The 13,825-nt window shown below is 34.9% G+C and overlaps 1 protein-coding gene across 3 annotated transcripts in view; it reads left to right on the top strand.

Moving 5' to 3' along the window:
- Positions 1-13,825, top strand: part of LOC126970124 (muscle calcium channel subunit alpha-1-like) — a 90,820-nt gene that overhangs the window by 61,051 nt on the left and 15,944 nt on the right. For all 3 annotated transcript variants that reach the window (XM_050815853.1, XM_050815854.1, XM_050815852.1), the window contains 10 exons: positions 929-1,033; positions 1,115-1,144; positions 2,957-3,142; positions 5,095-5,194; positions 5,869-6,041; positions 6,787-6,884; positions 9,007-9,095; positions 9,702-9,842; positions 10,266-10,431; positions 13,635-13,791. In XM_050815853.1, the coding sequence (XP_050671810.1) occupies positions 929-1,033; positions 1,115-1,144; positions 2,957-3,142; positions 5,095-5,194; positions 5,869-6,041; positions 6,787-6,884; positions 9,007-9,095; positions 9,702-9,842; positions 10,266-10,431; positions 13,635-13,791 (1,245 nt within the window). The remainder of the gene's footprint in view (positions 1-928; positions 1,034-1,114; positions 1,145-2,956; positions 3,143-5,094; positions 5,195-5,868; positions 6,042-6,786; positions 6,885-9,006; positions 9,096-9,701; positions 9,843-10,265; positions 10,432-13,634; positions 13,792-13,825) is intronic.

Genomic DNA, 13,825 nt, shown 5'->3' with positions numbered 1-13,825 from the left:
TACAATGACGGTTTCCGGGCTCTTATGTGGCTCCCGCGGTGCTGCAGCGCGTCGGCCATATTTCGGTCTCGCGTTGCCTCTTTCGCCGTTCCGACAAAAACAGTTCTCTGTGAACGGCTGGATCACTTGGCGTTGCGTAGAGACGTCGCTTCATTGTATGTCTTCTACCACATCTATCACAGGAAGTGTTCCGAAGAGCTGTTTCACCTGATTCCTGCCGCTGAATTCCACCTTCGCACGACACGCCACAAGTAGGATATCATCCTCACTATCTGGATGTGTGGTCCTCCACAATGCGGTTTTCAAGGAGCTTTCTTCTACGTACTATAACGAGCTGTGGAATGAGCTTCCTTGTACGGTGTTTTCGGGACGATACGACATGGGTACCTTCAAAAAAAGCGCGTACACCTTCCTCAGAGGCCGGCAAAGCTCCTGTGATTCCTCTTGTGCTGCAAGAAAATGTGGGCGGCGGTGATCACTTAACACTAGGTATACGCTCGTTTGTCCTTCTTTTCCATAAAAAAATACTCGCGGCTGTTTCTGACGATATCAGAACTCCAGTGTTTATGCGCTGAAACTCTTTTCTCATGCACAAGAATAAAAAATTATTGCACAAATATGTGCACTGTGTAGTTTTAGTTCATTTTATTTTATTTTTAACTTGGCACCCCTTTCCAGTGTCTTAATTTTTTGTTAATATGGGTTTCATTATGCCTGAAATAAATGCCCTTTTTATTTTATCTAAGCCTAACAAAATAAAACATTTAACATTATTTATTGGAATTGAATTAAATCACGATTTTTCAGTGTTGGTACCGATCAGTTTCGGACCCTTCGGAGGGTCAAGGAGTAAACTCGACTTAAGCAAATTAAGTTAAAAATGTCTCACGAAAGTTTTAATAATTTAAATCATTAAAATATATTTCAGAATTACTTCGGAGATGCATGGAATACTACTGACTTTATATTAGTAGTGGGTAGTATAATAGATATCGTAGTAACACAGGTGAATGAAAATAAACTACCGACTGAGGTAAGTATACTAAAATTGTCAGTGGAAAAAAGTTTTACTTACTGCTGAAATTGGAAACTCAATATATTTTTCTTTTTTCAGCTTCTAGGAGCAACCACAAAGAGCAAGGAGGTAAGCATTTGCAATTATTGTCATTTCTGTTTATGGCGTTCAACGGGGATGTGTAATTTACAGTGACAGACGAATACTCGTCTGACCACCAAGGAGGAAACATATGTCTGTTAAAGTGTATAATTTCACTTTATTCATGTTACAAGATCAGAAATGTATGTAAATTTCAAACAACATTATCAATAACGCTGTACAATCAAAGGTGACAGTTATATTCAGGCTAGTGAAACTCTCTAAGAAAGAAGCGATTCACTCGATTGTATTCAACGTGACAGATTGACAGATGACGGCTATAATCTTGTAAAAAAGGAGGAGAAATCCACTACGTTTTATGCAACTGTTCGCTTTCAAACTTAGCTGGATTATACTTCTTGGCCAATCGCGATACTGTAATTACTACTATTTCAAACGTATGTCAAATGACTGTACGTTTCATACTAAACTAAATTTCAATATTTATTTAGTATTTGCATCCTCTTTGGTTTTATTGTTCCAATCAAAGTTGCCACACGCGAACAAAGAATATGTCAAATGGGCATAGACAATTATATTTTCACCAAACGAAAAGGTTTCATAACTTAAGCTATTACTACGTGTAAGAGTGAAGAATACTGACTGCAACTCTACGCTGCATTAAACTATTTGTCTACTGAAAAAGCTGCCAGTAGAGCTGGTAGTACAGTAAAGCAGCAAAGCTAGTACTACTTTGTACTATGTGCGTCTGAGCCACAGGAGCCAAATATCTCAAAATATGTTTGTAATGCTCACTGTAAACCCTCTGTTCATAGACATTCGCAATATCAATAGAATAGAAAACACTTGAGTAATAAAAACGCACACCTTTATTTTACAGTATGAATTACAATCTTAAAATACTAAATTAAATTAAATAAGTAACAAAAAATATTAAAATATAAAAAAACTGTGCGGCGCGTTATTCCCTGCTAGAAGGAGCTAACTCAGTACAATGCTGGTCAGTGCAGAAGACTTCAACACAACACTGGTTTTCAGCAGCCCCTCGTGACATTTGGAGTTGACAGCTACTCTCAGCGGTGGATTTACAATAGGGGCAGTTGGGGCAAGTGTCCAGGGCGGCAAAATTTTGAAAGTGAAAAAAAAATTTTTTAGTCTTATCAAGATTGCTCAATATACTTAATTAATTCTTGAGTTAATTAATAATTTTTGGTTAAATTGATAATTCAAGAAATTCAATTTATCCATTATTTGTAAATTCATGTTTATAGAAATATAGTTAACATATAATAAAGTTTCTGCAATAAATTAGTTATTTTAGTTTTCAAAAATAATATATATAAACTATAAGTTTAAGTAAAATTCCGTATTGGGGCGGATTTTTTTCCGGTGCCCAGGGGTGCCATTAAGTTTAAATCCGGCCCTGGCTACTCTAGTATAGTCTTCCCATCAATATTATTTTTTTTGTTGTCAGAGGGAATGAATAAATATATTATATTGATTTTGTCTTATGTTGAATATGTTTAGTGTCATAAAATATAATAAACTAAAAAAAATTAAAAATCTTGCAACGATTGCTTTGACAATTAATTATTAAATAACGAATGCGGCTGTACGGGTGTCAACCTTTTGCTTATCCTTATATTGGACAAAGAAACAAAAAAAAATAACGAATGACGTAAACGTCAGATAATTTTAGTAACTATCTTCACCCTGTTACTTTTGTTTTACAGTGATGCGGGCGCATATTAAAATTTCACTCTCATAATTTTTTCATAACGAGCCTAAAGTATTACTTCAAATAAAGCAGATATTTAAGGTTTATTTCTTAAATTTCAGGGCACACTCCTAAAATACATAACATTCTTCCGGTTGTTCCGAGCTATGAGGCTGATAAAGTTGCTGTCGAGAGGAGAGAGAATCCGTACGTTATTGTGGACCTTCATCAAGTCATTCCAGGCATTGCCATACGTTGCTTTGCTGATCGTGCTGCTGTTCTTTATATACGCTGTGGTGGGGATGCAGGTAATTAATTCTTATTCCCGTTACAACGTTAACAAGGTACTACTTGTACAAATTCAATATGTACCAAAATTTATTGAAGCGGGATTCGAACCCGCGCTTCTTTGTCTCCACCACTCTTACCAACTAAGCCAACCGGCCGCATTATCCGTAGATCTTGGTGCGTCTTGTTCAACACTCAGGTTGTGGCTCCATCTACAGGATCTTTACAGATGATAACCTGCTCAACCCCAATATTTGCATATTAGGAAATTGACTTGAGATGTCACTGCTAACCTTAAAATAAATAATTCTCTACTTTTTTCATGTGATCTGCTCAAAATTGTTAGTAGTATAAGTATTACTAAAACTATTAGTTATTTAAATAAACTGGGTGTAACCGATAACCCTAACCCTTTAAATGAATAATAGCTTTTTTAGAAACAATAGTATATTTTGTTACGAGTGCGGAAAGTCTCTCATTCGGTACAGGACAGTCGGAACAAGTTGCAATGACGGTTCCGCACGTGTACTGAACAACTATATTTAATACACTTGCGAAAAAATGAAGCAATTTAATAGAATAATAAAAACATAATAGATTCAACTAACTAATCATGGAAAATGGCGCCAACCGTAAAAGAATATAAGCAGAGATTTTTTTTTCTTCACCCATTCTGGGTAGGCAAAGGGAACTATGCCCATACAGCCAAGTCTTCAGTAGATTTTTTTATTGATATTAAATGAAAATGAAATTTAATGAGATGAAATGAATTGAAACCTAACCGAACTCATTGAATCAAATCATTAAATCAGATATTGAAACAAATTAGTAGCTTCTTTTTAGAAATAATTCCATGAATAATAAAAACTTCTATAGTTTTTTTTGTTAAAACTTCGTGGTTGTTTTTTTCTTTTTTAAAGACATTATTTTGACAGTTGGGAAAGAGAACGCACGAGTTCGGAAAAGGTAAAGAAAAAGCACGAGTATGTAATAGGCCACATCCCGAACGCTATACGTCCCTGCAATACGCCACTTTTTGAGCAACTGTATTAAAAAGTTCTTTAGTTGAAGAAAAACATTTTCAAATTTATTGTAAGCTTTTTTAGCCAGCATTCTTATGCAATTTACAGTTCCTACGTAATAATTTCAATGACAATAGTTAAAAGTTTGTAATGCTGTCAGCTGTTGCGGAGAAATACATTTCTGCTATTTGTTTTTTATAATTCTTGGGGCTATTAATAGAGATAATTAGATAGCTATGATTTATAAACAGACTGCATTGTATTTTTAACCGACTTCAAAAGAGGAGGAGGTTCTCATTTCGTCGGTTTTTTTGTTTATTACCTCAGAACTTTCGACTGGGTGAACCGATTTTGATAATATTTTTTTATTTGAAAGCTGGTGCTTTCCGTATGGCATCCAATTGCAATTTGGTCTAGATCTGATAGTGGTATCCATGAGAAAACCACAAATTCTTAAATTTGCTATAAGTATGTGCGCGACAAATGGACGAGTAACTCGATATTGCTCAGCGGATTTCGATGATTTTTTTTTCATTTGAAAGGATATACTTCAACGGTAGTTTGGTGAGAGTTTGGTTAGGTTCTGATTATGGTATCCATGACAAAGTAACGGAACTCTTCAATTCTCTCAAATTAACGATATCGGCCGAATTGATTGAACAAATATTATTGTAACTAGAATTAGATTGATTAGGTTGTACAAATATACGCAATTTTTACTTTTTAATACATATTTCATCTATTATTTTAGAATAGTTTTTTTGAAGTCGGTTTATTTGTTAAAAAAATATTGCAAAAAAATAAAATAATTTGCATCATATCATTTTTATTTTGGAAAATTACAGTCCGAATATATTCAGAATCATTGTTCAATTGCATTTTTAGGATGTAGTTGTTTTAATTTTTATGGTTTTTTAGTTGATAATGATTTGTTTTGAAAATATTTTCAGTTATTCGGCAAGATCGAACTGGATGATGATATAATAACGAGGAACAACAACTTCCAAACGTTTGGTGGAGCTCTGATGGTTCTGTTCAGATCTGCTACAGGTATTTTGATTATTTTACGCTCAGAGACCTTCACCGCGTACTCGGTTGAGTTTTTTTTATGGAATACGAGGACAAACGAACATACGGGTCATCTACATACATCACGGGATGATAATTGTGAGTGAACAAAGGACAATAACGGTTAATATTACTCCAAATAACATAATGTTTCCAAAAATACAAAAGAAAATTGCATCGGATGGTTATCTTATTTCTTTTTGTTATCATTTCATCATCCTCATCAAATCAGCCGGAAGACGTCCTCTTCTGGACAAAGGCCTACCCAAAGATCGCCATGACGATCGGTCACGCGCTGCCCTTATCCAACCTATTCCAACCTATTCCAACCAACACTACGTCTTCCAGTACGTGGCCACCATTCGATTACTTTACTGACCCAACGGCCTTCTGCTTATCGAGCTATATGCCGTGGCCACTGCCACTTCAGTTTCGCAACCATCTGAGCTATGGCGGTAACTTTGGTTCTTCTACGGATTATTATTAATTAATAATTATTTTAACCTTTAAAGGATCGTATTTAAATACGACTCGTACACCCTGGTCACCCGCCCTCTCCCTATGAGCAAGATCACTGGCATGTATTAACGCCTTAAGCAAACACAATGTGTGGTTTATTACTGTAGCTATAATCGAGCGAAATAAATGATTTTCAGGCGAGGCGTGGCAAGAGATAATGATGGCTTTATCACCGAACGATGATGAGCACCCTGGTGAAGCAGTGACCTGCATCAAGCCAGAGGGTGACAACTCCACCCTGATAGAGGAGTGTGGTACCAGACTGGCTTTCCCCTACTTTATATCGTTTTCTTTATTGTGTACTTTCTTGGTGAGTATGAGTCATTGTTGACTTGTTTACGAAATGCTTGCAGAATGGTTCACATAGATACACACATAACATACAGAAGTATAGTTTGCGTATTTACTCGATTTTTTGGACCTATAGAACACGGCAGATCGGTCTGAGTTCTCTTGCGATGTCATACTGCGCCAGCGTCTATGAGCAGTGACCACATAACCGTTAAGAGAGACGCGTTCTGAGTGTATTTTTAAACAATATTACTATTTATGTGCTTACACAGTGAATTAAAGCTATTCAAGTTTGACGCCTCCATATTTTTAACAAGCGTACCTCGTTATCATGAAATATTTTGTAATTATAACGCTTTGAAAGTTAATAAAGAATAGTATATTGCATGAAGCACCTTACAAGCCAATTTATTGTTTTGATAGAACTATTATGAAAAACTTGTTTCTAGTAAGTTTTCGTTGGGGTGGCAGGAATAACAAATATATTCCCACACACTCGAAATTGGCGCACAGTCGTCGAGTTGCAGAAATTAGCCCGATTATACCATAATATGCCATATCATAAGAGTCCAAATTCTCCGTGGTTAAGCAACGATCATAAAAATCTAAAATAAGAAGGTACTAAATGTGACATAGCCGTGGTCAACTGATCCTGAACCCTTTAACCACTCGGTTTATTTCGCTTACGGCATTAGCCGACAGGATCATTAGATCCTGTGAATGCCTAAACCAATTCATACTTAATAAATTTATGTTATCTTCAGATCATCAACTTATTCGTGGCTGTAATAATGGATAACTTCGATTATCTCACAAGAGACTGGTCCATTCTTGGACCGCACCATCTCGACGAGTTCGTCAGGTAATAAAACTTCTAGGCCATAGAATATACTGGCGTATATACGACCTGACAGCTCGGTAATGCCGAATGCGTGACCAATTATATATGTCAATGTGCTTCTTAGCTAGTGGCTTAAAATTTAATAATACCGAGGAGGTTGTTACAGTAGATTACAATAGATTCGATTTGCTGTATCTCCGTTAGAGATGTTCTTCTCTTTTGTACGCTTTGTTCCTCTATACGCTAGTATTTTATAAGTCTATGGACTAGATGTATGCAGATATTACGGACTTCCAATTCACTGGATATAGACGTATGTAGATATTATGAACTTCCAATTGATTGGATCTAGACGTATGCAGATATTACGGCCCTTAAATTGACTGGATCTAGACGTATGCAGATAGTACGGGCTTCCAATTGACTGGATCTAGATGTATGCAGATAGTACGGGCTTCCAATTGACTGGATCTAGACGTATGCAGAAATTATGAACTTCCAATTGACTGAATCTAGACGTATGCAGATATTACGGACTTCCAATTGACTCGATCTAGACTTTTGCAGATATTATGACCTTCCAATTGACTGGATCTAGACGTATGCAGAAAGTACGGGCTTCCAATTGATTGGATCTAGATGTATGCAGAAATTATGAACTTCCAATAGACTGGATCCAGACGTATGCAGATATTACGGTCTTCCAATTGACTCGATCTAGACTTTTGCAGATATTTTGAACTTCCAATTGACTGAATCTAGACGTATGCAGATAGTACGGGCTTCCAATTAACTGGATCTAGATGTATGCAGAAATTATGAACTTCCAAATGACTGGATCTAGACGTATGCAGATATTACGGACTTCCAATTGACTCGATCTAGACGTATGCAGATATAATAACGGACTTCCAATGGATCCTGGCTTACTGGCTTGTTCCAGTAGCATTCCAGTAGAGCTTTCATACATTCTCTCTTATTCCTGAAATTCTATATTTTCTATACATCCCAGACCTGATTGTGACACGTACGGTAAGGTCGATCTTTTCACTAACACACAATCTTAAATATTTGAGCAGTCAATTGTATTGTTGCTTTTGAAGATCTAAGTCAGTTTTGAATTATCTATAGATCGTGGTTTATTTTTACCATGTAAGAAATATCATTAATTAAATAACAAATATCGAAGGAAACTCGGTCTTCCGGAAGTGATTATTGACATATTACTATTAATTACTTGCCTTACAAAACCATTCTGTGTAATCAATTTCCGGTTGCAAATTTCCCGAATATATACTACTTTGGGACCTTCAAAATTAAAGCATACTCTCAAATTAAGGGCTGGCAATGCATCTCCTCAACACCAGAGTGTTGCGGATGTCCATGGGCGGTTGCCTCACCACTCTTCATCACCCGTTGGGCCTCTTGCCCGTTTGCCCCTTCTTATATAATAAAGAGTGAGGCGGTTATGCAATATGATGACATTTTATAATCCCAACATGAAATTTCATAGCGACAATGAAATCCATCTGGATGTGTGACATTTCTCCATAGTGCGGTATATTCCGGGACGTTACGAAAAGGGTATCTTAGCGCCTACACCTACCTTAAAGGCCATCAATGCTCTTGTGATTCCTCTGGTGTTGTAAGAGAATGTGGGCTGCGGTGGTCATTTAACACCAGGTACACTCGTTTGTTCTTCCTTTCGATAAAAAAATAATCCATATGTTGTAATAAATGTAGATACACCCGTTTTAAATCAGTGTTAAGCTAAAGTTGAAGTTTAAACATTCAAGCGCTGAGCAAACTCCAAACTTAAATGGCGGAATTACATCCCTTGAGCCCTGGTGCTGCGGATGTCCATGGGTTGATCTAACACTTCCCATCACCTCTTTGCCTATAATGTTCTAGCAACTCAAGAGGAATCACAGGATAGTTGCCAGCCTTTCAGGATAGGTGTACGCAAATTTTGGAAGGGAATATTGTATCGTCCTGGGAATATCACATATGCTGAGAGAAATTTTTAAATTTTATGATTTGTGGTACGATCTTGGGCGACACGAAATAAACCTAAATTGACATCCTCTAGTTAAGCTTAAATAATTGTCACAAATATTATTACATAGATATCTCATGAATTCAGGCTGTGGAGTGAATATGATCCGGACGCGAAAGGCAGAATAAAGCATTTGGACGTCGTGACACTGCTGAGGAAGATAAGTCCTCCCCTGGGTAAGATACATAATGATTTATATCTTCTATAAATTGGCGTAATATAAACAAAAGGACTCCCAATCGCCTATTAAAAGGTTACTAAAAAAATTCCGAGCCGCTTTGTATATTCGTATACATTAACTTATACAGATAACATTGAAAAATACAAATGATTTAAGTTTTCTTTAGTGTTAATTCCGCCAATATTTGTTTTTAAACAATTCGGCACGTGTTTCTGAGACTGGTCTCGTGCCAGATTTTGGCGAGACATAATTATAATATAATTATGGTTTTCCGCAAAGTAACGCCTATTTCAATATTTTTTTTTACATTAAAAAATGTTTAAAAATTAACACTTTATTACGTGGCATTAATTTTCAAGGTCTATTGTATATGCACTTTAGAAATAGAAACAAAACAATCTAACCAATCATCGTGGCTGTTATGACGATGATGATTACTTAAATACATCACTTAAAGAACCTGTGGAGATATTTTTTCAAACCAGGATGACAGTCTGGAGAAATTATTAATTATGTAAAGATACTAATATAGATTTCGATAAACTACATGAACATCCAGACTAAGAACTACCAAAATCATTGATACTTATAATTATGTCAGGTTTTGGCAAACTATGCCCCCATCGGACTGCTTGCAAGCGACTGGTCTCAATGAACATGCCGCTCAACTCTGACGGCACAGTCAATTTCAACGCGACTCTCTTTGCTGTTGTCAGAACACAACTCCAGATCAAAACTTCAGGTACGCAATAATTAATCGCATTAATTAAATTATTTTGCTCAAGGAAATCCCTCAAAATTTTCATTTTTTGCTTAATATGAGTCTTGACATGGTGTTTGTTGGGGGAATATTGTAGAAATATTTCTTAATTTCATTTATTAAAAAACAAATAGCTCCTAAAACCGTTTAATTCTTTTATATGCTTAGAAAAATCCAAACAATTAACCATTTACCAAAATCTATTTTCATATAAGATAAGTATAAAATATAACAAAAATAACCACTTGTTCATGTGTACTTTAAATCTTCTCCAGATTCAAGTTCATCAAGACTAGATTAATAATACGAAATCGCCGAGAATGACAGTTCAGTTCTATTCAGTACCCACGATATAAAGTTCGCGTCTAAATATGTTTAACTTCAATAATATTATTGCTAAAACAGGTGTAATAGACGAATGCAATACTGAGCTCAGAGCCATCATCAAGAAGGTCTGGAAGAGGACCTCGCCTAAACTCTTGGACCAAGTCGTCCCCCCACCAGGGGATCCTAACGAGATCACAGTTGGAAAGTTTTACGCTACTTTCCTAATACAGGACTATTTTAGACGGTAGGTTACAATGCAACTATATTTATATTTTACAAAGGTACTCCGCTCGTATAGAAGAGAAATTTAAGCTAATATAATTTTTACAAAGCCAGCGAGAGAAGAAAAATAATGTAAATAAGCAAATCAAAATCAATCGAAGAAAACAGATTGACCCGAAGAATACAAACATTGCAAGTTAAATAAAAGCTTGTTAAGACATAACACATACATACAATCACGCCTCACGCCATAAGTGGAGGCAGAGATAACGGATTTCCATTTTCCATTGTCCTAACATACTTGTTTCGTTTCTTTCACTAGAATCAATCCTTTCACACATGCTCACCTATTTTTGGTCTTCTTGATCTGATCTCTTTTTAGTACATCACACAATCGTGGAATCGGAAGAAAAACCTTGGTCGACCTTCCCTAATATTTCCATCTTCATTCCCTCTATAATGTATACATTCACTTTCATCCATCTCCTCCAATATTTTCTAACCAATAACTATCATTTCCTTTTCTTTTACTCAATGACATAAAAGCTCCCTAAATATATTTAAAAAATATCAAGAGTTTTATTTAAAAAATATCGTGCACTTTTGAAAGTTTGTTTACGTTATTTATTTTATCTCGCTGAGTTTATCCTCATTTTCCTTAGGGTCCAATAAATTCAACATCGAAAGCAGTTGATTATTCTGTTTTGTGACTCGGTCGTAGTGTCTTTCTGTGCTGTCTTATTTAAAATACAATATTTTAAAACGCAATTACCAACATTTGCCATCTATTAGAAATAAAAAAAGGAGATATAATATATTCGTCTTTGGTGTATGTGCACACAGTTATGGTATAACTGTGCCTTCAATTATTATATAGCTCTCTCTTTCCTACAGAGACAAACAACGCTCTAAGGTCAATAACCGAAAATTATTCCTGTTTCGAGACCAAAGTATAAAGACGATTTATAATTTCAATCTTTTTTCCCAATAATAAAATTAGCAGAAAAGTAAACTTTATAGATACTTTCACAGAAAGGCAAGCTTTTAATAGTTAGAATGTGCTTTATGTTGTAGACATTATTTGTTATTGTCGTAATAGAAATAGTCTTGTTGTAGCATGTTATGTAGCAGTCATAATGGAATCTGAATACCTAAAGTAATATAAAATTGAATAAATATGTCTAAATAATATGGACAAAATAGATGACAGATCATAAACATACTTATAATAATTTAAATGATTTTAATTATTGCTAAAAATAATTTTGCATAATTATCGCTAGATAATTTATGAACTGTCATTACAGTCCGAAAAATATAAAAGTACTCAAATGATATTATGATTCATAGAAAAAATTTGATTGAAATTTTGATCGTAGTATTCTTGTAATCATCTCGATTGTCTTCCTAGTGAAATTTTTTAATCACTTTTGGATTTTCAATTTGAGTATTTTCATAAACAGTAAATGATACTTTATATAGCTAATTATTAATATCAATATTAAACACAATGATGACACTAATCATAATGTAACGTTTCATTTTATAGGAACCATGCGTAAGTCAACATTCAACTTTTAAGCAACCAACTGGTAGAACGCTGTAATTTTGCTTCTTTTTAAATCGGAGTTTCTGGAAACGTACCGCGTGTTGCTTGAAAGATTTTCCCTTTTTTTAGAGAAATAAATAAAAAAAATAAGCAATCATCTATCGTTTTTGAGATTTGTTGTTTTATCACTGCAAAAATTTCTGAATCTCCAAAAGCTTTTGATCTTATGGGCCTTGCCGAAGTGAGCCTCACATATTTTAAAAAAATAATTAGATGGTTGTTTGATTTCTTTTATTTGCAACTTGGTCTAATACCAAAGCCAGATTCTCTAAAGACTTAGAAAATTATTTGGTCTAATAATAATTGAGAAGGCTAAATGTACAGAAACATGTCTGGCTCTGTCACAGTATTAAACCATAGTATTCAATCCTTGAGGAATAGTCATTTTTTACTATTTCTACAAACGTTAACGCAGTATCTAGATTTTTAAAAAGAAATTAATAGAATTCGTTATGTTGAAATTTACCATGAAATTTATCTTCTTATTGGAACTCTTGGCGTTTGTTGAAAAACAACATGACTAGTACCTCTTTACAGTTTCCTATGGCATGTTTTTTCATAAATTATAATTCCAAAGCATGTTTTCTCTGTGTTTAACCTTTATTTTTTACAAACACTGGCTTTATGATATGCACCATTTTTACTATGATTTTAGTGTTTGTGTGTTTATTGAAATTTTGCATGTTTTGTTTTTCATAAAATATCGCTGCCAATTTTACACCGAGAAGACATGTTTTGAATATTTTCATGGTCTTTTAAGCTTTCGTTCATGTCGCTTCGAATTTCTTGGGTTTAAGATATTTTACTTTACAATTTCTAGGTAATTTCAGGAGATATGCAACATTGGTAGTTATTTGAATGTATTCGTTTACCAATACATAAAATGAATGGTAATAATAATTGTGGGCGTTTAATTATTTTCAATATCGTTAACTATGACAAGTCAAATTATAATTCCTGTTAGATAATATGAGCAGTGATAATTGATTTCCAAAACCTGTTTATTCTAAATTTTTTAATGATAAAGAGTGACGTTCACTCTATGGTAAGTGATACGCCCTGTCAGTTACAATGCAGTGCCAACGGTATCCTTCAACCCGAAAGACAATAATGCTTGCACATTACTGCTTCACGGTAGAAAAAAGCACCGATGTGGTACCCACTTGAACTGGTAACACTTGCCCGTTTTATTTGCATGCTATAAAATGTTCTTTTCATTGACGCTCTTACGAATATATTTGAAAATCGAGTCAGACTTCTAAAATCTTCTAAAAATCTTCATATTTGCTATTGCAAACATGTTAAGGCGAAAAAATTTAATTTTGTACTGAAATTCATTCATTCATATAGTCTAACAGTTAGATATTTTTGTGACTTTCTATCTACCTGTTAGTTTTCTTGTGACGGGTGGTTGATGTGATCTTGGCCGTTTAAATTACCCTGCGCCTGATGTTGTTTTATGATAAGTTGACGACACATAATAATATCATATTGGTATTGTTATTAGCAGTTTTTTAAACTTAAAACATCATGCATAAAGTTGCTTACGCCACATGTCATGCACAAGTTTAAACTCATGATTCGGATTGAGTAGTTTGATAATCTTACATCAACAGATTCAGAAAAAGAAAGGAACAGGCTGCCGCAAAGAACAATCAGACGACGTTACAGGCTGGTCTGAGGACTCTACATGAGGCTGGGCCAGTGCTGAAGAGAGCTATCTCCGGTAACCTGGATGAAGTGGTGATAGAAGCTGTTGAGCCTATGCACAGGGTAAGGATACAAACAGTTAGAAATTTATCATATG

This window comes from Leptidea sinapis, chromosome 20 (assembly GCF_905404315.1).
Source record: "Leptidea sinapis chromosome 20, ilLepSina1.1, whole genome shotgun sequence".
Classification (NCBI taxonomy): domain Eukaryota; kingdom Metazoa; phylum Arthropoda; class Insecta; order Lepidoptera; family Pieridae; genus Leptidea; species Leptidea sinapis.
This window is presented reverse-complemented; position numbering and strand designations above follow the sequence as displayed.